Source organism: Paramisgurnus dabryanus, chromosome 3 (genome assembly GCF_030506205.2).
Source record: "Paramisgurnus dabryanus chromosome 3, PD_genome_1.1, whole genome shotgun sequence".
NCBI classification, from domain to species: Eukaryota; Metazoa; Chordata; class Actinopteri; order Cypriniformes; family Cobitidae; genus Paramisgurnus; species Paramisgurnus dabryanus.
This window is the reverse complement of record NC_133339.1, coordinates 25,445,454-25,470,894: the sequence shown is the minus strand read 5'-3', so window position 1 is coordinate 25,470,894 and position 25,441 is coordinate 25,445,454. Positions and strand designations below refer to the sequence as shown.

Here is a 25,441-nt window from a genome sequence, read left to right as displayed (position 1 = left end):
TAGTCCATTGCATCAAATAAGTACCGTATTTTCCGGACTATGGAGTATAAGTCGCATCAGTCATAAATGTGTTTTGAAGAGGAAAAAACATATATAAGTCACACTGGACTATCGCGTTTATTTAAAACAATTATTTCACAAAATCCGAACAGACATTTAATCTGGAAAGGCGAGATATTCAACAAAAATGGCACAAAACAGCAGGCTGAATAGGTGTCCGTACATGTTAACGTAACATTATCAGTTATTTACACGATACACAATATCATACAGAACATACCTGGAAGGCTAAATAGGCTAAATTAACACGACAAGTTCAAAAAGGTCCCGAAGTCATTCCACATCACTGAATTCATTGAATTACATAAATACAGGAGCAGCACAGAGCGGACTTTCACCGCTGTAGACGGTAATGGTTTCTCTTGGTTCATTTGAAATAATTTTGACGTATAAGTCACACCTGACTGTAAGTTCCAGTCCCGGCCAAACTATGGAAAAAAGTGTGACTTATATTCCGGAAAATACGGGATGCAATTAGTTTGTACTGTTTTATGTTAAAATGAATGAATAATAGACATAAGTGAGTGAGGATCCTTCATTTATTTCTATTGAATGGATTTATATTGAGGTTACCCTAAAAAAAGCAGTAAACACTGTAATCTTATTTTTTTATAAAATAGTAGATAATGTAGAGCAGGGGTCCCAAACCTTTTTGTGAGCAAGGGCTACCACAATGGATAAAACAATCTGGAGGGCTATTTTTTAATATAGTCTTTATTTAATATAATTTGATTTACTTGTTGATTTTATTTTACTTAAATATGCTAAAACCATTTATAAATATGTAATAAATAAATATTAAAATTGAGGAAATTAATAGAATGTGCTTTGGGGGGCAACTCATAGACTCAGACAGTTTACTTTGTATTACTGACCTTATGACTATATGGCTATATTTGTCACAGTAATTAAACCAAAAATATTGATTCAAGATTACATATTTTATAAGCAAAAGTTTAATTATGCTTAACATTTAAGTGTACTATTAAAAGTCTGGTGCATGAAGTGACACACACCAGTGTCCAGTGGCTGGCAGGAAGTAGACGCAGCAGTGGACACGACTGTCCGGGATTCTTTTCTTCCTGTTGACATTCAGTTCTTCCTTCAGGTATTTCTCATACTGTTCATTCACATACTGTTCAATAGGCTCCCAGCTGAAAGAGACATCATGGAGAAGCATTATATTAGCATATACTCATGGGTTTGACTCCCCAGGAACACGCATACTGATTAAATGTATAGCTTGAATGCACTGTAATTGCATTAGATAAATGCATCTTCCTAATGCATAAATGTATTTACACATACATATATGTAAACAGTACAAATTAGATTGAGGTCTCTCACCAGTTCTCATTGTTGATTTGGTCTCCGAATCCAGGTGTGTCAATCACAGTGAGTTTCATCTTTACTCCTTTCTCCTCAATGACTACAAAAACACAGGACAAAAATTATACGAGTTAGAGAGCCCTTAAAGAAGTTGCATGTGAAAATGTTTGTTTCGTTTCAAGTGTAATCCATAATTCATAGCAGAGGTGAATGCAATTGACTTAAAGTGGGTTTATCTGTCGTCGTCTTCTAGCAATACCAATTGTTGAGGACTAATCAAGTAAGACCCTAAGCCTTACATGTAATCTCTATCTAGAATGATACAATGCTGCAGACATGCTTTGTTTGTAGCACATGAAGTCAGTCTGCAATAAGAATGGAATAAGGTGTGTGCGCAGCCAGGGAGCTCTACGGTATCCCTGCACAGAGATCACGCTCCGGTGATTGACGTTTGCCGTTAGCTCATCAGTCTAATCCTTCTGGATGAGGCAATCAAGGCAAATCTGAGGTTGTAATGAGGAAAAATTAAACTGTCAGTCAACACTCCAGTTCATGGGATTCAGAATTCTATTACTGTATCTGATGAAGATCAATTTTTCATTTTCACTAAGCCGTCTGCACGAGAGAATGTCAGTATCTTGAAGCCCTAAAAATACAATGACCCTAAAAACACTGTACTGTATAAAAGTACTATTAAAATGAATTATATAACAAAACATAGTGTTGCTTATGATAGCACATCTTACATCTACTATTGTTAGATTATAAATTATAAAACATCCGATTACAACAATGTATAGGACATTAAAATGAGTGGAACATGACACCTGACTTTTAAAAGGATCTCTTAATAGAAATGCAATATAAAATACAAAACTATATTATCAGCAAGACCTTACATAATGAACTGTATTGTTTTTATTACTTAAGAATGAGCCGTTTGTATCTACACACACCGCGAGTCTCTTTACATGGAAGTTGCCGCCATGTTTCTATAGTAGACCAAAACAGACAAACTACTCTACAGAGCGTGCTCCTTCCCTACACTGTAAAAAACAACCTATAGAATTTACTCAAAAAAATTGTTGTAACAATTTGCACTCACTTTGTTTGAGTAAATTATATCCTATATATTTGATTAAAGAGTACCTAAATTTAATTACTATGATAAAGTAAAAAAAATTAGGTAAGGTCTACCTATTTTTTCATAACTAATTACTTATAAAAAAAAATGAATAACATTAACCCTATTGGTATTAAGACACAGATCTATTAAATTATTATTAATAATAATAAGCCATTAAGAAACATTACATATTACTTATTCAGAGAGGGTTGAATAAGAAAATAGTCATACACAAGATTGCATAATTGCTTGCTTTATTGACCAAATAACATTCTGTAAACATTTAAAACTAATTATTGGAAGTACAAAATAACCCCAATACATTTCAAGTGAAATACAACATATCATAGTTTTACATAAAGCTTCTTGAACATATTATTTCATAAAAAAAAAACAAAGTCTTCATCATGAGATGTTAAAAAAACATTAAAAGCAAGATTCCTAAATACTGTTCTTCACGTTATCATTAGAAAATTAAAGAAGACAATAATATGAGAGGAAAAACTGATCTCATTTACCTCAGTAGACTAGCATGCTATATCGATACAAACAAACATTTCAACTTCATTTAAAACTTATTAAGTGCAAAAATACAACTTCATATTATGCTATAACTCACAGTACACGTGCATAAAACATTGAACACTAACAAGAAGTACTTACATTCATTTTTAAGTGATTCAACTTAATATACAAGTCACATATATAACATATGAACTCCGAAATACTTTTTTGAAAAGACATTAAAAAGCGAAAGGCAACGTTAATTATATATCCGTAAATGATAATAATAATAATAAAATGGCTTCATAATGGATCCCTTCTAAAACAAAACTCAATATATTAACAGATAAATGCAAGAAAACTTTTACAGTAATTATCTAGCATCGACAGCTATACCGTTGTTTGTTTGTCTGCTCGACGCCCTCCCGTCTGTATCATACATCAACCGTCCGCTGCTCTCTCTCGTCACGTGGCTTGCTCAAGTTCAACCACTCATATTGAGCAGCTCCGCTGTTCACGAGATTCAGACATGTAAATAATAATAATGGAAGTTAATATTTTAATCATAAATATGGATTTTTATTCGCAGGTGCAAGAACTGGGCGATGTTTCATTCAAAGCTAACCTGACTGACATATTCTAACCTATCAATCTGTCAACAACAGAGACAGAGAAGCACGCAAATGACTAAACTTCTGGTAGATTTTACAGTTCACCAACTTAACATTTCCATTCATGATGATATCAACAAGTTAAATAAAAACTTACCTGTCAACAAACCGCAGTCCTCCCGCCGATATGATATGAAAAATGGTGACTCGAGTCCCGCCTGGATGTTGATTCATGCGCACTTTGCGGTGCTAAGGCCAATATTTTGGGGTATATGTTACTTATTTTTTTAGTATTGCAGTTATTACTGTTAAAAATTGGATAGTGAAGGTAGAATATACCCATTATTTTTTATTTTACTTGCTAGCTTATATATTTAATTAAATTATAACTAATTTTCATGGGTTAAATTTAACACCCTCCAGAGTAATTTTTTACAGTGTACATTGGCCTTGTCCCAAATGGCACACTTCCTCAGAGTCCACACTTTGATGACATCATGTATTGCAGACCTTAGGGACCCTTGACGGGAGTCCACGAGGGCGCACCGGAGTCGTTTTTTGAAATAGACTTGAGTGTCATGCGGAAATAGGAAGAAAAGTTGCCCATCATTGTGAACTCCTCCCTTCCGTCTTCTGATAGGTCTGATTGCACTTTCGCAAGGACTTCTGGGTTGGTAAAGTGTGTGAAGCGTGTTGCAATGCCGGCTTTGGTGACGACCGCATCAAGGGTGCAAAGGGGACGCTGATGAGCACACTTCGGAGCGTAAAAATGACAGATGGGACCCCCTACGGACTCATAAACTAAGTGAGCATGTGCAATTTAAGGACATGAGACCGAATGTCCACATGTAGTGCACCATTTGGGACAGGGCCTTTGTCTTTCTCATTTTTGTCCTGTGGCAGCTACTGTAGCTTCACTATGGGTTTCGAAATTAAGTGGTGATCTGTGGACTGAACTGTTGATTGCAATTCAACCACTAGATGTCGCAGAAAAACCCACAATGCACCTTTAACTGTAAGATGGTTTAGTCCTGCGAGTCCTGGGCAAATCGGCAGCATTATTTGTTTGCTGTACAAAAAAAAGGAATATATTTGAATGGCTCAAGTGTCTGAGCACTATTTTGGGCCCTTATGTCCACTATGTTTCTCTTGGAGTGATTCTGTAACTACCGTATGCAGAGCTTAGCTTCCCCTTTAGCCTCCTCCCCCCAGTGAGGGACCCAAGCTGAATGGTAGTATTGAGCGGGCATGCACTTCATTTTCTGCACTGTGCAGTCTTTGAGAGAACAGCGGATTGTGTAACACCCGTCTCCCCTGGCGGTCAGTGTACAGGAAGACTTTCTCCACAGGCTGTGAGGGTCAGTGGACAGCTTTGTACTGCGTGGAGGTGTCAGGCACCCCGTGACTGTGATACTTCTGTACTCTGTTAAGAAAGAATGAGGCACATACTGCCAATACTGCAGACAGCAAGACATCTGCTAGACGAGGTGTCTCAAATCTAAAACTGCAGAGCCCGCAAGAAAGAACAATCACAGATGAGATCTCCGTAATATTCTCTCATAGAGATCAATGAGATAAAAAAAGATAGCAAAATGGAAACTTTTTTTGCATCTCAGATATTTATCATGAAAAAGCTGCAGAAACCTCACAGGTGTGTCCATAAGAGATCTCAACAATATCACAAACTGAGCTTAGATTTGACAAGTCAGTATTGTGACCCTGCATATTATGAAAACCCAGCTAATGTCATCCATATGTGATTTACTGTTTTCTACATTAAAAAATCATCCTACAAAATGTAAAAACATAATGAATTTTTTTAATATACTGATGTCAAATATTGAAATTAAAGGAAAACACCACAGTTTTTCAATATTTTACTAAGTTCTTGCCTCAACTTAGACAAATTAATACATACCTATCTTTTTTCAGTGCATGCACTTAATCTTTGTACAGTGCGTTGTGAATGTATTAGCATTTAGCCTAGCCCCATTCATTCCTTAGGATCCAAACAGGGATGAATTTAAAAGCCACCAAACACTTCCATGTTTTCCCTATTTAAAGACATAAAATATGTCTATTTACACAAAATAAAACGTTAAAATTAAATAAAAATAAAAATTAGAACTATATTGTATGACAAGAAGAGTACTTAGCACTTCGACCTCAGGCGCAGTAATATTGATGGAAGTTTAAGCAAGAGGGGGAGTAGTCAGGAGTGATGATGTTACTGCTTGCCGAAGTAGTAGTACTGCAAGCTAAGTGCTCTTCCGCCATACAATATAGTTCTCATTTTTATCTGCGTAAAAAATCGCCACGTTTTATTTTGTGCCACCATACTTACTTGTGTAACTACTCATGTAACAGTCTTTAAATAGGAAAAACATGGAAGTGTTTGGTGGCTTCTAAATTCATCCCTGTTTGGATCCTAAGGAATGAATGGGGCTAGGCTAAAAGCTAACACATTCATGACGCACTGTACAAAGATTAAGTGCACGCATTGAAAAAAGATAGGTATGCATTAATCCATTTAAGGTGAGGTAAGAACATAGTAAAATATTGAAAAAGGTGGTGTTATCCTTTAAAGTGAAATCAAACTTTGATGCTCTAAATTTCATAATTAGATTATGAGACTTCAGCCTGAATTTCACTCACAGGATCAAAACCTATTGGAGATTTTAGTATGAACTCAATCATCTCAAATTTACAAAAAAACAGATTATTATTAAATAACCTATATGAACTACATTAATTTTACATACTCTTAATGCATTTTAAAAATGGTCAAATTTAAATTTTTTAAGCCACTTTAGGAAAAAAACATGCAAGACAAAGTAGAAACGTAAATGAAACAACTGAGAACTATGTTGATCTATGATAGAGCAACCTCTGAGCTATACAACTTTCCTCTGGGAGGCAATGTAGCAGTTCAGCAGTAAAAATGTTCCTGTATTACAACTAATATTTCAATTGTTCGATCCTTTTTAAAGTATGCGCAGATGTTTTGACTTATAAGGTGATATTTACCCTGATGAATACTGGAGTAATTTCTAATCAGGAAGAAACATGTTGCTAGGAGACAAAAGCGCCCTTTTAATAATAAGAATTTGGACCAAAGGTTCTAGATTTATTGTTGTCAGAACTTTGCTATCTCCTGAAATTGTTTATGCACAGCAAGGGGTATAAATCGATGACAGTAATGTGGATTTCATACCTTAAATAATTTGGTTGTGGTTGTAGAGGAACCAGGAAACAAATATGAGAAGCAGGAAATAGCAAAGTCTCAATTTGCACACTATTTAATGTCACTGTCTTCCAGGAGAAACAACTGAGACACTACAGAGAGATTTTACTGCTAGGTTTCCTTCCAATGTGTGGTAGACCGCAAGTAAGATTCTGCAATTTAATGTAAACAACGCGGGCCGAAATATGATGTGTGTTCCTAATTTTTTCCACTGTAATAAAAGAGATCATCATAAATTTTCGCATGACGGCTAATGCAGCCGAAACAGCAAAAGAAATGCAATGTTTATGCAACGTGTCAAGCTCTACCGATTTGTCTTTCCGAAGACCAACATAAAAACACCCATTCACTGCAATGTTTACGTTGTGCTACGCTGAGAAGTCAGTGAGGGTTGTCTCCTAAAGCACTGCAATATCTCAGGAAATCAAACTTAACTTATCTTCAATCTTCTTTTGTTAAGAAACAGCACACCCAGCTTCTCATACCGCACTCTGTCTCATTCTACATGTCAAACATTTGTAAACTATAGGGCCATAAGTTTTGACAGGTCTGTGAAAAATGAGGTTTAGTTATGGTAGGACAGATATACAACAGTGCTTCATATGCAAACCTACTTCTTGCATTGAAAACACAACACTAAATATGCTGCTTCTTGATCTTATAAAGAAACTAACAAAAATTTCCATCGGTTATGCTGAAGAAACACTTTTGCGACCTGAAGAGCAAAAAAAAAAAGTAAAAATGTGCTACAGAATTACAGGAAATAAGTAAATGGTTTCATGCCTATAAACAGATCTGACTTAACCGATTCAACCTTTGGTAACTGAAGTGAAAGTTAAAAACTGAGCTAATGTAATAGTACGCTATCGACTGTCACATTTACTCGTCATGTCTAAAACCTTTTTAAGGGGAAGTCAGAACCGGAAGAGAGATCAACAAGCAGATCTAAGACTGAAACGTTGCCCAAAAACAAAACCAAATGACTCATCTCGAGACCATCAGACAGCAAGCCGACGGTAGAAGTTTTCTCTTTGTGGCCAGGATACCTGCAGAAGGTTGTAAGAATAATTAACATCATAGCCTTGGTGCCGCAAGCTCTCCGTAGGGTTTCATAATTGGATATTTCTACACCCATATCCAGATTGGGGGTGGAGTTCACCGGTCTTCATACAATTCTGCTGTCAAGTGGGCACCATTGCAATTAACATAGCACGCGACGCCAATGACCCAGCCCAGCAAAGGCCATCACGCATCAACAGACTGACACTTCAAACTACAAGAGGCGACATTACTTTCACAGCATCTTGCAACATCCTGTGCAGAATCATTACATTATGTCCTATACATCCACTACGCCAAGCCGTGGGTCACTCTATTAAAAGTTCAGATTTGTGGTTACACATGGTAACTCCACAAACTTTTGACCTACAGTAGATGAAAGTGGCATAGGTAATTACATTAGGGTGCAATGTGCATTTGATGATTTAGTCTCCACTAACAGACCTTGTAACCCTTTCAAAATGGAAACAAATTGTACCTCACTGTTTTTCAATACTGTTATCAAATTTTGTGTTTGTTAGACCCCCGTCAGTGTGTCTTCAGTGAGAAATAAAGATGGATAGCTGGGTGTGACTGCTATAACTACTAAGGTCAGGCTAACACAGGGTAGCACAATGCTTCCATTTAAAGAACTGGTGAAGTTGGCTACGCCATCTGCCTTTCACGCCTCTTTTCAATGAAGCATGGTGGCGCCGGCAGAAGCAAAATAGAGATTCATTGCCTTTCATTGGCGTATGCGGGATGTTTGGGAGATACGTGCGCCTCGGTGTGCATATAACCTAAAACACAACTTCTCCTGTGTGCTTAGTATATAAAACGCCCGTGCAGCGATATCTTTCAGTTTATACTGCACCTCAAAACTCATAATAAAGGTCAGATCGCAATGGTTAAAGTTGTGTGATCATTCCTAATCCGCCCTCCTCACAGGCGTTTTAATTTCTCTTTCTTCTGGAACGGATTAAGATCAAATACTGGAGAGCTGTGACAAAGGGTCATGCCTCCAAGCTCCTCCTGTCGAGATGTCACTCTTCCAGCATCTTTTCAGAAATCACTCAGGCAAACGTGCTTTGTAACATAAGATGCTTGATGTGTGATGCCACGATCATAACAAGTGTTAACCTTGAACAGGGCTATCTGTACTGATCTGTTAATAAGCACTACATAATGCAGTATTTTGAGCAAAACAAAGTTATCATAATTGTAAAAAAATATCAGTTCTTATTGAACAAAAATAATTTCGTCTTTTTGCAGTAAATACGATTTTGCTTCAAACACATTCCCACGTCTGAACCCTGAGAAATGTTGCCTGTAGATTTGCAAGATGTAAACAACCCTTGTCCAGAAGCAATTCCTGTTTTGTTTTTTTATCACTTTTTGTCTTTTTTAATCAAAAACTAAACTTAAACTATACTTTGTATTATGTTAAACAAACATCTTTAAGACTTAGTAATATATATGAAATAAAAAACAACAACTAAACAACTGAAACAGGAAGTGCTTCTGGACCAGTGTTTTTAACATCTAGCAAAATGGAAGACATGACAGCATGCAATTTGTGTTTTTATACCGCTTAAAACCCTCTGACGATTCTTATTTTTTAATGCAATATTTTATTGGGATATTTTTTAAAGGTCACATATTTTTAAAGCTTTCTAGAGTTTTATTTTAGGTTATGATGTCCTTAAGAATATATATTTGTAGTTTAAGTACCAAAAACAATCTCTATATATTTTTTTACAGCTCCTCTTTTGAGCTCTGCTAAGAACAGGTTGTTTTGGCCTGTAATAAGTAATATTCATGAGCCTCTCCTCTGATTGGCCCGTTGCTTATGAGTGAAATACGCAGTTGAAATAACGCTACCCCCATGGAAGTACACTAAGTGCTAGTTTCTGTATACTAAATATTAGGCTAGCAAACGGAGACAGAGAGACACAGAGACTATGGAGCCATTTGTCCTTTGTTTTGCCGCAAAATGCACACCAGTAATGTTTTAGTAAGGCATGTTTGTTAAAACTAGTTATATTTCCTAAAAAAAAACTAAGGCCTAGTCATGGCTTAAGCTAATCCCTGTCCGGGAAACCCCCCCTATGAGATTTTAACTTTACCATGTTTAACTTAATAAACAAATAGACACCAATAGGGTCGATGTCTGTAACTTAAGAAAACAAACAACGTCCCTGCTGAAAAAAACAGCATCAAACCAGCATGGGAATTATGCTGGTCTATGCTGGTTTAGCTGGTGGTCACCAGAATACCAGCACCAAAACACAACATATGCTGGTATGACCAGCATGGGATGCTGGTGCTAATGCTGGTTTAGCTGGTGCTAATGCTGGTGGTGATGCTGGTTTGATGCTGGTTTAGCTGTTTGTTTGCAGCACGTTAGCATCACGTTAGCGTTGCATAACTGTTTACAATATACCATTTCAGTTTTCTCTGGCTCCATGATGTAACAAAGTTAGGGCATGAAAGTTAAATCGCATGCGATTGTCTTGCGCACCTCGTAAGTAAAGCTGGTTCATTGATGATCACCATCACCTGCTTTCAGAAGCGGCAACCGGCAGCCGGTTCTGAAAGCAGGTGATGGAATTTTTTTTATCAACGCCTGACAATCGCGTTCAATTTATCGTGCAGCCCTACTTAAAATGTGTTTACTTAGGGATTGAGGATTTGAGGTCGGACCCAACAAAGAAAGGACTGCAACATCTTTGATGAGTAGATTCTTGGAGAAACTGGCATTGAACTGCCACATTGAAGCAGTCACTTGTGAAATGTTTAGAACAGACTGCTAAAGTCAAACTAATTGTTGAGGAATTTCTGAATAAATGAACATTAGCCATTGTTCTAGTATATGTTTTTCAGAAGCCTGTGAAATGATTAACTCTTTCGCCGCCATTGACGAGATATCTCGTCAATTAAGAGAAAACGCTTCCCGCCAATGACGAGATTTTCCGTCTTTCCGCAATACCGCAACTTATACAACCCGGAAGTAGCGCCTTACGTGAAAGGGAAAGAACTCTGTGTATGTTTTAAAGATCGCTCTGCATCTGATCTCTATCAAAAGTCCTTCGCAAAAATGGAATTATCTCAGCTTTTTGCTCAAAATTGGGTGTTTTTGAAGAAACCTACCCATGTTTGAGAGGTGATTACAAGAGAACTAATGAGGGTAGGATGAAACGTTTTTTTTTTTTTTGTTTGAAAGCAGAGGGTCTGTTCTTTCATCTGATATATTGTTTGTTTATATATTTAAAGAAGAAAATTTTCTGGAAGGCATTAAACTTTTGTGAAAATTATGAAAAATGCTGACGCTGGCTGGCAACTTTTTTTAAAAAACGCTGGCGGGGAAAGAGTTAAGTTCCCTGACATCCATCGATTAAACAGCTTTTTCTCACATGGTGCGATATTCATTGGGGGTTTGTTTGGCAAAAAAGGGGGTGGGGCAGTGCACTCGAGGTGGAGACCGAAGGCGGAGACTGTGTATTCCTGACATCACGATTTTACGGAAGTACAAACAAACAGTTTCAGATCACAGCTACTTCAAGCAGGCTGTGTGCATTTTACTATTAAATTTTGAAATTTATGTGGTACTTAAATAGCCCCTAGACCTCAGTTATTAAGCCACAAAATTTCAGATTTGACAATATGTCACCTTTAAAAAAAAATTTCCCTAATAAACGTTAACTGAAATCTAAGAATGTACTTCCGCCCTCTCGTGGTGATCGTTCTCTAATGACGTCAGCAAGATAGCTTGGGTGGAGCATCTGTTTAGCCCCCCCTTCTGTCAGTCACATGTGAATTCCATTTCTAAATATAACGCCTACTTTTCTATATCCAACCAAATCACAGGGGAATAAACTAGCAATGCCTGCTATTTTCCTTGTTTAATATTCCGTTTTACTCGGAAATGTCAGTTGTTTGTCATCATGGACATCTAAAAGGGTTGAAATCTCCAGCAATCTTTTTACACAGAACTTTCTGGTTTTCATCAGCAATGAAGCTCTAATCTCAAACAGCTCTGTTTCAGAATCCAAGTGTCACTGCCAAGTGTTTGTTTGTAAACAGTTATTTTATCTACTCATGTGTGTTGATGATGAGATGAAGTTTGTGTGTATGTGCATGTGTGTAAAACTCACTGTGGCTGACTGCCTGCAGGTGGACAGTTTTGGAGATCTTCTCCTCGTAGTTGGGAGTGCAGGACTTCCTGCTGACCTTGGACTTGAAGAGCGTGTTGACAAGCGTTGACTTTCCCAACCCGCTCTGACCTGTCGATGAGAACGAGAATAGATTTAATGACTTTTGTCTGTAAACTGCACACAAGGTACCATTAGCCCCATACGTGGCAGACCTCAAGCATGGTTATTGGCGCCGTGACCTTTGCTTACCATTAGCAGTGGAAATAAAATTTTATTACTGCTCACAGATAAGACGGCACACATAAAAATTAGGTTGTAAAGAAACCACGTGACCAGCCAGAGCTAGGCTTCGGTCCTGGGTTTGCATAAGCCTTTGATACTGCAAATCATCAGTGATGTAACAGGACCAGGTCAGGCCAAGACTTTAGTGTCTTATCTGCCTTGTGTCCAAACACGCTGACAGCACCATGCCGGCAGGAGCATTGGGGAGCTTTTACACCTAATGAGTCTTTCACGCCGGCCCTCACGGAGATCCGATCACGGTGAGGAAGCTATTACCAGAGAGGAAGGCTTATCAAGACCATCTCAATTCAAACAAATAAGAGGGAATCTATGAAGCCACCTTCATTGCCTCAAAGGGCATGTGCTGTGTTAACGTGAGCCGCTTAGTATTGAGTGCCGATGATAGACAGTGTATCATCCCGTTCCCGAGGGTCCTTGGGCCCGCTGGTCAGCTCCCCATACATCTGGCAGGGGTGGGGAACGTGCTAAACATTCTCGCAGCTCCGTTTGTACCTGTTGAGGGGCCCGGGTGCCTCGGGAAGCCGTCGACAGATGAAACAGAGATAGACCTGACAGAGATTTGACAAAGATAGACGATATAGCCGAGGAAATCTGGCTCCTTCATCATTGCCCAACTCAACAGAGGCTTTGATGGATTTACACCATGGCCTTTCACCACGGGAGGCAGTTGACATCAAATTTATGACAAAGCGACAAAACGAGCATTCGCGCACACACGTGCCGTGTGTCTCGAGTCCTCCTGAGGTTTAACCACTTAGACAATGGCTGAGTACGGCAGAACTTCCTGAAACGTCCAGTTTAGTCACATATGGTGTACTTGTTAAAGCACTGATGGGCTCATAAAAACAATGTGCTGAAATAAGCGTACAAGAAATCAAGACTAGACACAGCCAGGCGCTTGTTTTGAATCATACACTGGACAGGCACTCAGTAGTAACAGCTTGTCATTTATCTACACCACATAAAACGTCAAGCAATGCAAGCAGTAATTTTAGCAGCGCCAAACTCTAATTGATTTTCAAACGCATTTTTATTTAACAGCGTGAACCTCCAGAGGTAAATGATATTGCTCAGACGTTTCTCTTTAAATTCCAACACTGCTAAAACTTTTAGACCTAGTGACTTGTTTCACAAAGTTTTATGCAGTTCGGCTGGGGTCCTGAAAACGCAAACTTTTGATGAGGTTTTAAGTGCAAGTTTTTGATAACACGACGTGTTGTCGTGTGTAAGTGTTTTACTATGTTGTTGCCGTTTAAACGCAGCCCCAAAATGGGAGAAGCAGAGGACAAACGTTTGCTTTCATTCTAATCTCGTTGTGTAGATGAAACAATTGAAATATTATGGAGATCTCATGAGCAATTTCTTACAAAAGTGCAGTTTACAAAATTCGATTATGAACATAAGATCTACAAAACCTCTGACTTTGTAAATATAAGATTATGCTACATTTCCAGTTGGGAGCGGAGTCTGTGGGCTTATGGGAAACTAAGAGACACGCAGTAGTTTAAGCCCTGAGGCTACAAGAAAGGTCCTGACCTTTACAACTGAGGACAAACTATACAGTCCAACAGTCTCCAAGTGCTGCCACATGTGTGTGTGGATCTTGGATAAGAGCTGCCCAAGGCAGAAAAATATGGACAGCCAAGCATACAGCACTAAACTCTTCCTGTAGACAACGCAGTGTTTCCTCCATTCCTTCAGTATTCCACAAATACAGTCTTACTCCTCATCCTGTTGTGTATATCTTGCTTTTACACAATCTCGCTTCTTCCTGTATCTTGTCAAATACTTATTCGGCTGCCATATATCGCTAGAACATTTTAGCTTTCCCAACACGCCCAATAAAGTTCTGCTGCCAGAGCAATTCCTAACTAACAAGACCATCATGAATTTTCAGCTGGTTTGATGCTGGTCTAACTAGTTAAGCACCTAAAGCTCTTTCAGAAGATATCTGCAACTAAAGACTATTTTTGGTCCATTTTTGTATGTGTATGCCGGGGTGCGCAATTTTCTTCATCAGATTTTTCAAACCCTGCCTACAGGAGAATGTAGTATGTAGCCCAGGAGATGCTTTGAATTGTGTTGCAGTGTGCATTAGGGTGGTCCTTACAATGGGTCAATTTTTTTTTTTTTAATGTTCATCTCTCGCCCCCAAATTGTTCCTACAATATCTAGAGGTTGCTCAAAGCCTTTAAATATTTCCGAAATCACCTATTTTTGCAAAAACTGTACCAAAAAACGCACAAGACATTTAAAACTTGCTTCTTGGAAGGTAACTTTGTTCCAGTTATTTCAGTCTCTTCTGATCTGAGTAACCATATAGCAGACTTGCTTTGAGTTGCTTTAGCCATTGCTTCATTTATATTGAAACATTCTTGTTTGAAAGACATATCACTACTAAAACAGGAGTTTTATTTGCATGGAGCATGGCCAAATAAGTCCATTGCTGCCATAAGTATATATTGTTAAACACTTATACATGCTAGCACAAAGTATCACATAATACGTGAATGTGTTAAACTTCAAAGGTCTTGAGCAATCTTTAAATATGAATTAATATTGAAAAAAAAACCTGTAATTTTTTATTTATTTATTCAAACATATTGGTGGGGTGAGAGCATGAACTTTTAAAAGTTGAAAAATAAGGACCACCCTAATGTGGATGCTACAAACGTTTGTGTACAGGTTCTGCACATTACAAATAAACTATACTTTGCAAGGCTGTGCATTAGATAAAAAAAAACGAGCTTAAAGGAATAGTCTACTCATTTTCAATATTAAACTATGTTATTACCTTAACTAAGAAGAGTTGATACATCCCTCTGTCATCTGTGTGCGTGCACGTAAGCGCTGGAGCGCGCTGCGACACTTCGATAGCATTTAGCTTAGCCCCATTCATTCAATGGAACCAAACAGAGATAAAGTTAGAAGTGACCAAACACATCAACGTTTTTCCTATTTAAGACGAGTAGTTATACGAGCAAGTTTGGTGGTACAAAATAAAACGTTGCGCTTTTCTAAGCGGATTTAAAAGAGGAACTATATTGTATGGCGTAATAGCACTTATGGGAGTACTTCGACTCGGCGCAGTAACACCCTCCCTCTCCCATTATGAGAGGGAGAAGGGGAGCGGACTTTTCAGGCGAGTCGAAGTACTCCCAAAAGTGCTCAACTCTTCTTAGTTAAGGTGATAACATAGTTTAATATTGAAAAAAAAATGAGTAGACTATTCCTTTAAAACATCTGTGTCTTTTTAACAAAATAAACAAATAAAACATGTATTAATCAATAAAAGAGTACATTTCTACGTACTAACCAAATACTACATAAAAGAGAAGAAATAATGATCTGTGACTAGTTTTACAGGGATTGCGATTATAGAGGATGAGTCACACACCATGTCCATTTTAAAACCCGCCTCTACCAGGAAAAATAAAAAGAGAGCAGTTCACCTTTGATGCAAGTCCAGAGAAGCAGGCATGGAGCGCGCCAGCATATTTACTACAAAAGCAATGTAACCAACACAGTTCACTGGGGCAAGGAACAAAGTCATCCAGAACAAATGTTAAAAGAGTCAGTTTCTGGGGGAGTGATCGGTGGACCTGGGCCTGTTTGTGCTTTGCAAAATACATCGCTACCCTGATCTGCTTAAACTTGTCTTTGATCTGTTTCCTCCTTAACAGGCTGCAGGTTGCTATGAGTGAAAACAAGGTGAAAAGTCATCAGTGTGGCCGATTTGAGAACAGGTGAAGACGGTTATTTTCGCTGCGGTGAAGACTAAGAGCAACCAACTAAAAATAGTGGAGATACTAACTTAACAGTTTTCTACAACACATAAGCAGCTAACTGCAACTACATGCTTGACAAAATGTTATAACTAGCTTCCGGTAACGACGCCATATTGGACTCACGAGAGAGTTTTAGCGTAGACTTTTTCTCGTGAATGGCAAGAGTCCGATATGGCATAGTTACTTAAAGCTAGTCATTACAGTTTATAAAGTTTAAAATATAGTTTTTTTTTCTTACAAAATCTAATCGATCACCCGCAAAAGACCTTTATTAACCCTTTGGAGCCTTGTGGATTCTTTCTGTGAGGGATGAATGCACTTTTCTGCAGTTTAAAGGGGACATATCATGAAAATCTGACTTTTTCCATGTTTAAGTGCTATAATTGGGTCCCCAGTGCTTCTATCAACCTAGAAAATATGAAAAAGAATAAGCCGGTAACTTAGTTTTGGTAACCATTTTCTGCAAGCATGTGAAAAAATAGATAATTTGAAATCCGGCTCCCCTTGTGATGTTCTTGTGAGCCCAGCATTTTCCTGAAAGAAAATAATAGGAGGCTACTACCGGTAGACGCTGCTCGTGACGTAGGTGAGCACGTTCGCTACACTACTTACCATATAGAGGTGTCCCATTTCATAGGAAAAGATTTTAACCCCCACTTTACTGTCGAGGGTACTCAAAACCAAGTGGAAGTTTTAAGGGGGTAGAAATGGGACGGGCCCTTAGGGCGCACTCACATTATCCCAACCAAACCAAACCATGCCTGGGCGCGATTGCCACCCCTCCCTACTCCCCCAGGTGCACGCACTCACACTGTACTTCTTATCGATCCGAGTCCGGGCGCGCTTTCGTCATTAAGATGCGATTGTTTTGAAAAAGCAGGAAGTAAAGCTCTCTCTTAACACTGGAACCCACCGTAATGATAAGTCTGTGTTTTTTATTCGGAGTCGTTCGGTGCGCGATTACAGACAGCCCTCTCACATGTCATCATATTGCTTAGTTGATCTGTCACGTGCGCAGCTCGGACATTCATGTAACCCCGCTGCGCGCATCAAAAGGTTTTTACGGAGGCAGATGAACGTGAGTGGTCGCGCAACTAACGTCTTCACCTTTTGAATCGCGCTCAGGCGCGATTGCGCTCACACCACAGCCTTCCGCGCCTGAGCCCAAGTGAACCGCGCTCCGGCCCACCTCTGCAACCCGGCCGCGGCGCGATTAAACAATCCGCGCCCGGGCGCGGAACGAAGCGATCACACTAGTCAAACAAACCAGGCTTTGGGGGTCAAACGCGCCCGAGCGCGGTTTGGTTTGGATAATGTGAGTGCGCCCTTAATCTGCACTATCCAACCATGACACTGTCATTAAGTGCAGAGATAAGCTCATTTGCATTTAAAGGACACACCCCAAAATGGCACACTTTTGCTCACACCTACAAAGTGGCAATTTCAACATGCTATAATACATTTTTGTCTTGTGAAATGTCCCCTTTAAGAAGTTCAGCAACACTGACATTAATATGTTCTAATATAAATACCACACACATTGAGATCATAATGCATTTGTTTTACTGACGCTATTCTGGAGCGACTGTGTTTCTCTATGAGACTCACAGCCTTGAAGTCTGAATGTTTTGGCCAAAGTCCCTCTATTTTCACCACACAGGAGCCACTGGGTAAGAGTGAGGAAAACCTGGCAGCTCTCTTAAAAAACAGAGAAAGAAAAATGTGTAAAAGAAGAATAGCTCTCATTGGGGAGCTGGATGGTCTTGAATTTGTGATGCTGTTGCCATCATAAATCCCTTTTGGCTGGCCTAGTTGGGGAGCACTGTGTGGTGCACACAGCTCCAGGCGGGCCCTGCCTTCCAAACCACAGACAACACAACAATAGCCCCTGCCATTTAATTAGGTAAAGCCCATCCTCAGCCAACACCTCCTTCTCTGACTCCTTCCTGCATGCTCTTTCAAAAAGCACAGAGGGATTTGGGAGGTTCCAGCACTCTGATTGGCCAGGCTTGAATAAGGTGGCCAGTTTTTATTGGGCAGATGTCCAAGAACTTCATAGGACAGTACACTGGCTTAAATATTTGACTTGAATGACTTAACAAAACAAAACCACTGTACTAATGAACAACAGGGTGATATATTAAACAATAATTTTTTAATATTTTACTGGCTAAATTGTTAAGAAGAATCATTATTGCTTTGAATGTGAAGTGCTTTTTATTTGGCCATTAAGGAGTATGTTAATAGAGTAGTTTTATATAGCCTTCGAGACCATTAAGACAAAGCTGTTTTAATAGCTTCTCTTCATAAAAACTGTCTTTCCTAATAGCAATTTCAACTTTTGCAGCAAAAACTGTGTTTGATTATTTTAATAAATATCGTAAATGTAAACGATTCAATCCAATGAATCAATTCAGAACTTAAGATTTGTATCTGCAACTCAAAAATACTTTTTAAAACTCTAATAAGTATTTGTTTTTGATAAATCTCTTAGAAACTTAAAGCATTTAAATTAAAAACTTCTGTTTTCCTCTGATGCCACCATTTCCTCTTCACCTGCCTGTAGCTTTTTGTGTCATAAGCAGCACACTTCCTGTGCCCTTCAGACTCTACTGTAGATACCTCCTCAGTTCTTGGTACTTTATAAATGTGTCTGGCACCTGGTGTTCGGTCATTTTGTCTGATTTACACCTTACTAAAACAACATCACTCTTGTCTCGATTTAAACTGTCTGGAGTCTGAAAAACAGCGACAAAGGTTCAAGAAGAAAACAATATCCAAGTTAAAGTTCACACTGGGAGCCCCTTAAGAAGAGGTGTGAAGTTATTTACACTGAGCGGTTATGCATGTAGTTGAAATGCAAGGTTTCAATGCAATACTGAATTTGCTTTAATCATTTTAATTAGTACTTGGCAAAGATTAATCGCATACAAAATAAAAGTGATTTTTTTGCATAATATACTGTATGTGTGTGTGTGTACTGTGTGTAATTATTATGTATATATAACCACACAGAAATATAGTCATTAAAAATATTTATATATCAATTGTTTTAATTTATATACAAAAACTATATATATATATATATATATATATATATATATATATATATATATATATATATATATATATATATATATATATATATATATATATATATATATATATACACACACACACACACACGTAAATGTATCGCAAATACATACAATACGTATGTACATAATACATCAATATTTACACACAGCACGCACTCATATATTATGCCAAAAATCACTTGTATTTTGTATGCAATTAATCATGATTAATCTTTGCCCAGCACTTAGTTGCACGAATCGTCCATTCTAAGTACAAACTGGACACATTCGGCTCACGAAAGTTATTCAAAAGTCACAAGTCGAGCCAATGTCTTCCACTTACCAACAACCATGATATTAAATTCAAAAGCAGCCTTCATGGTTTTGCGTCTCATCTGGTCCAGAACCGCCTCGATGCCGACATATCCGAACAGATCCTTGCCTTTGATGATGCCTTGTGTGTCAGATCCACTGAGGCATGGCAGAGGATGTTCGATCTCCACTCTCCTCTCCTCCACCTCTGTCTCCTCAATGACCTCCATCTCCTCCTCCATCTGGACGGATGGTTCCAGATCCAAGACCTGATCCTGTGCCGTGTCTGCAGGGAAAGAGCGAGACACTCGGGAGTTAGCATAAACATAATGTTTATACATATCCATACATACATATGTAGCTTAATTGGTAGAGCATCAAGCTAGCAGAGCAAAGGTTATGTGCTTGATTCCCACGGTACACACATACTGTTAAAATGTATAGCTTAAATGCACTTTCAGTTGCTTTGGAAAAAAGTGCATGCCAAGTGCATAAATCTGCTGTAAATGAAAGAGGTGCCAAATTTCCCGCCATGTACTGTGCATGAGCTTGTTTGTGAGCAAAAGAGGTGTGTTTTGATTCTTAAAGATCATGACTAACAGAAACCAGATACACAGTGATAACATGTATATCTTGTAAAGCACTTTGGATAAACGTAACTGTAGGAGAGGCCATATGGATTCAAATGGGCAGCTGTGGTTTAGGGAGGGATTTATTAAGCCAAAACTCAACTGAAATGGAAAGCACCCTCAATGTGCATTGAAGTTATACAACATTGTCAAACAAACTAACAACACAAAACACAAACGCAGACAGGAGATGTATCTTTTGCATGAGTTTCAGGTGTTCAGCTCCATTTCTGGCGAGAGCAGTCAGCACAAAAGCAACGGTTCATGCCACACTGGTTAACTACTGAGGCACGGGCACCTGCGATGCCCTGCCTCACTTATGAGAGGAACCACGAGTGGGTGGTTTTACTGTTTATCTTATCATTGTCATGTAGTTTGTACCACTGCAGTTCTAATTTGCAAGGCGAATGATAGCAACCTTGAAATCACATTACTTTCACCCACACAAATATACTCTCAGTATTTGAATTAAACAGGCCACACCCCACAGGATGTTGAATGGCATTTAATCCATTGATTACATGGTTCATGTTTTGCTTCATTTTGAACTGCTGCACTTAAAAAATGGCAAAAAAATCACATCATAAACAGCATATTTGAGATGCATCCACAGATCCACACAGCTCATCTGAGTTTGAATGAACTTACACATACACCTAAAACAGCCACCCTATAGCTCAAAAATCTCTGTCATCTCTTTATTTGAATCTGATGTCTCCTATGGCTTTATGGGATAGCAAAATGTCCACTGGTTGCACAACTATTGCAGTCATCTGCTGATATTAAACCTGATCATTTATACAAAGTGTTCAGACATTCAGACTACTTATTTAATGTACTGCATGCTGTGTAGTAGGGAAGTGTCAACTCTTGTGTCGAAGCTTTGGTGTGCACGCCCCTTAAGTCTACCTGAGTTACGCCATTCAGTCCTATCAATTATATTGGTTATCGATCTGCAGTGTATGTCACTGTGGTGTTGCATTGTGCATGCCAAACAATGCAAATCTGCAAACATTTGATCAGATCCCGAAGCCTCGTGAGGCCAAGATCCCATCCCATCCAGATGACTTAATAAGTTATAAATAAACTCTACCTCCTGCAAGCACCAACATGGAAGTAATCCTGGGCTTCTTATTCTCTTACAGACTGCACATGCAAGTGATTCATTCTGCACATGCAAGCATCTCCCTGTGCAATTCTGAGGTTTGTGCACACTCCTACAGCTTCAAGATGGCACGTGTTTACTTAAACGCATGATGTTTATTATAAGAAGTAAAGGAAATTCAGCCAATAATGAAAGGTCTGTCATCTATAACTCATGTTGTTCCAAATGTGTATGACTTTCGTGCTTCCGCGTAGCAATAAAAAACCAGCTGTGGTCAACATCCATTTTCAGTGCGTCTAGCAAACAATCTGCTAAAAGAAACGTTTTTGTTCCACTTTTAAAAAAAACGAAAACTTTTATAACATTCGAATGAACTATTCCCGTAAGTTTAAAGCTAAAATAACTCATTGAAAAGGGAGAACGGGCAGTGCGACTGTAGATTGACAGATTTATTTCTTTGATGCCGTCAGAAAACTGTCTGCGCTTTAATGGAATCTGACAAACAGAGCAATGCTCAGCTCAAACAGAGAGATGGGGGGAAAATAGAGAGGTTGAACACACTGTCTTCCAAGAGTCTTGAGAAAAGCAAACAGTGAGAGAGAAAGTGCAGGAAAAGTGAAACTTATTAAAAAAAACTAATTTGCTCAGTGTCTGCTGTTGCACTTTAAGAAATGTGGATACGAGGCCCGTATATATTTGACATGACTGGAAGCAGCATGGAGCGATAAACTGATCACTGAATTTGGCAGACACTCCTATCCAAAGCTATACATTTTATCAGTATGCATGTTTCCTGGGGAACGAACCCATGATCTTATGCAATGCTCTACCAGTTGAGCTACTGTTAATTCACTCTTCCTTCATTCAAAAACAATTATCTACTGGACTAGTTATTTAAACTAGCACTGTGTCCAGATGATCTACAACTTTATTATAAACAAATCAGTAAGCAATATGCTCACGAATGTGACTTGGAGACCTACGACAGGAAACCGTCAAATAGGCACACACGCACACAAACAAAACCATGTCCATATATGCTGTGTGTGACATAAGGTTTCCCTCGAGAATTGCAAATAGCCACAGAGCCATAAAAATAAGAATGTAGAACCACTCGCGCTCATTTTACACTTTAAAGATGCTCAATTCTCATGCAACAGCTATACGCTATCGTTTGATCTGGTACCAAATCGAAATAATGCAAAACTTTCTGTATGGAAAATATCCTTATATAATACATACTTTAACGGTTTAACCAAAATAACATTAAACTGTACTTGGCAGACAATGAAAGACAGACTATGATCAATAGAGCATGATAATATGAAGCATTAACAATGGTCATAAAACCGTGTTGTCTTTTATGTGGCTCTGTACAAATTTTGCAGTTTTGCCCAATTTAGCCACAGCTCTCTGTAGCTAGCAATGTTGCAGGCCATTTATTGCCATGCATAAGTTGATATAGAAAGCAATATTGTAAAGCAATTTAAAAGCTAAATTTGTCATTATACAGCACGATATCCATTTGCACAGCCGTAACCTTGAATAATACAGTCGAAAAGTTACAAAACCCAAAACAAAATGTTACAGTACAAAGCTTGTTAAAATGATGCATCCTGGGAAGTAATGAATCCCAGGGCTAACAGAAAGATGTTTTTTGTCCCGGCAAGTCAACAACACCCAAGCAAATACATTACATCTGAACCTCATCATGGCACCATTCTGGGCCACATCAACTTCCTGTTATTTTCATCACCAATATTAAAAACTTCAAAGGTTTACTTCTTCTCACTCTGTACATGGAGGGGAAGTGAGTCAAACTGGTTCAAGCATTTTAATATACTTGCAAATAGTGAAATAGGGTAACCAATACCATACCTAGGTTCAATGTGACTCAACCATGAGCTCCTTCCTGCCTAAACTTATCTCACCAAATCTCCTATCTGACTAGCTCGAACAGAGCACAACAAGCCAACAAACACTGAAGACATCATGTTAAAAAGTGTGCTTTCTCAGGCAGCCATGAGCCTCTCCCCTCCCCCTTTTGGCACTGTGGAAGCGCTCCATTGCGCTCGGTCCCATTGTTATCACAGGGGCACAGAAGCTGAGATACACAGAAAGCCCAAGGGACGAAACGGTTCTTACCTTCTCTCATTCACAAAGCTCTGTCCAAACCACCCTGCCCACTGCTGTACACCGAAGACCCGCACCGAACTCTCCTCAATTCCCGGCGATGTTCTTTAAAACTGTCCCAAAACTATGTCTTCTGCTTTGTGCTGTGTAACTGCCCATGCACTTCTGTCTCTCTCTCTCTCTCTCACACACACCCCCTCTCTCACTATAAAGAAGAGAGCAGGGGTAACGGCTAAAGCGGCTCACACTCATTCACATGCAGATCGCCAAGCAGCTTCCACTAATCCTAAAGAGGAGTTCAACCATCAACCCCTCCTCCTGCATCTTCCTACTGCTCACCCCAGCTCATTTGCACACGACTGGTCTGCTGGCCCATGGCTCCCCTGCTGACCACACAATGTGGAAAACACATAATTGACCCACAAAATCAATTAGGAAAAATTTTAGAGCTCCTCTGAATTGCGGGCATCCTCGGACTTATCATTCGGCTCACCGGAGAGAAAAAGGAAAGCAATTTCGGCCGCTCGTTCAGTAAAACGACCATTAAATAATAAACTAACTTCTGTGCTGCCCATGCTGTCATGCTGGGCTGTTTGCTTGTGGGTTGCTGTTAAAAGACATAATAATGGCCAATCACACACAAGTGGTTTTTATACCGACAAAGAGCTTTACCATTTACATAAAACCAGGACTTGAATTGAAGTGGGACTGTGTTGTTTTATGTTTTTAAAATGTTATAATTCTACGCGAACAGGGAAACAAACAGCAGATGGGTTTTAAGAGGGAACAAATCAACACCCGTCCAAATCTGTTTAAACATTGGAGATGTGAAGCATCCCTGCACAGTTTCACTGAGGAACCGCGTCGCTTTCGGTCTCCAACTGTCTGTTTGACTCAACACACAGCTGTCGTGTTTAGTCTTCAAGTTCTCCATAAAAAGATGTTCACCTTTTTTTAAATTAAAGTCGAGGAGAGCGCTGAATACGGCCATGTAAGGTTTGGCCTTCTTCAACACAGCAGGGCCTGAAACAAATCTTGGGGTAGAAAATTGTCATAGAAATCGGTGAGATGAGACATTTGGGATGTCCTCATTTGTAAAAAAAAATATTTTAAAATGCATAAATGTGTAATAGGGTTACAATGTGGGTAAGTTATTATAATTACCTCTATACAAATGGATAGTCTGTGATATTTCCACATTTAGGTAGCCATGTAAATTTGCTTGTGTGGGTGTGTCTGTGTGTGTGTGTAGCTATATAAGTCAGGACCACTAACTAACATATTGTAGTAAAATATCATGATAACCAACATGTAAGGACACTTTACTAAAAAATTGACCAAATCATGTTTGCCTTTGTGTATTTTCATGCACATGCTTCTTTGAGGGTTGTAACATATCATAAGCCTATAAAATCAATAGAAGTCAAACACGCATGTGTGTGTCTATTGGGACGGTTCCATGCATGAATAACAATAAATCCGTTGTATTCGATTCCTGATGTATTGGAACCCCTCACACATTGAAGCACCCCCCACCACAAAACAAAACAAACACATTCACACTGCCACTCGACAGACATCATCCAGCTGCTAAACCACAACATTCAGCAAACATGTATCTACAGCACTCCCAGATCAAAGTTACAACAGCTTAACATGCACACACAAACCTCATTCCACTATTAATGACAGCTAGTTAGCAGAATATCCAAGATCAGAAATAATCAGAAGGTGAGATTCACAAAAGCAGAACATGTTAGTTAAATATTAACAGAAATCGGTCTTTTACCTTTAGTAGTTAAGTAGGATAGAGAAGTGGTTGCCGGGCCCCATGTGCTGTCAGAAAGTGAATTGCGAACTGTTCAGGATGTCAGTTACGAGTTGTGTGCGACGCTGTGTGTGTGTGTGCGTGTGTGAGGGTGTGTCATTGCACAACCACAGACAGCACTCTGAGAGTGATGCATTTCCTTGCCTTTGGGCCTCTCTCTTCCTGGTTGTATTTTAACCAGTTTTATGCCACACAAAAGA

The 25,441-nt window shown here is 38.9% G+C and overlaps 1 protein-coding gene across 3 annotated transcripts in view; it reads right to left on the bottom strand.

The window, feature by feature from the left end:
- The window catches only part of septin12 (septin 12), a 67,134-nt gene that overhangs the window by 5,561 nt on the left and 36,132 nt on the right, over positions 1-25,441 (bottom strand). Inside the window, exons 1-5 of one of the 3 annotated variants that reach the window (XM_065273768.2) lie at positions 25,203-25,338; positions 19,578-19,832; positions 12,067-12,195; positions 1,408-1,489; positions 1,077-1,214 (exon numbers count right to left, since the gene is read on the bottom strand). In XM_065273768.2, coding sequence (XP_065129840.2) covers positions 1,077-1,214; positions 1,408-1,489; positions 12,067-12,195; positions 19,578-19,788 — 560 coding nt within the window. In that variant the 5' untranslated portion in view covers positions 19,789-19,832; positions 25,203-25,338. Of the gene's footprint in view, positions 1-1,076; positions 1,215-1,407; positions 1,490-12,066; positions 12,196-19,577; positions 19,833-23,425; positions 23,594-25,202; positions 25,339-25,441 lie in introns of those variants that run through there. The other 2 variants (XM_065273767.2, XM_065273766.2) reach the window with 2 other exon arrangements.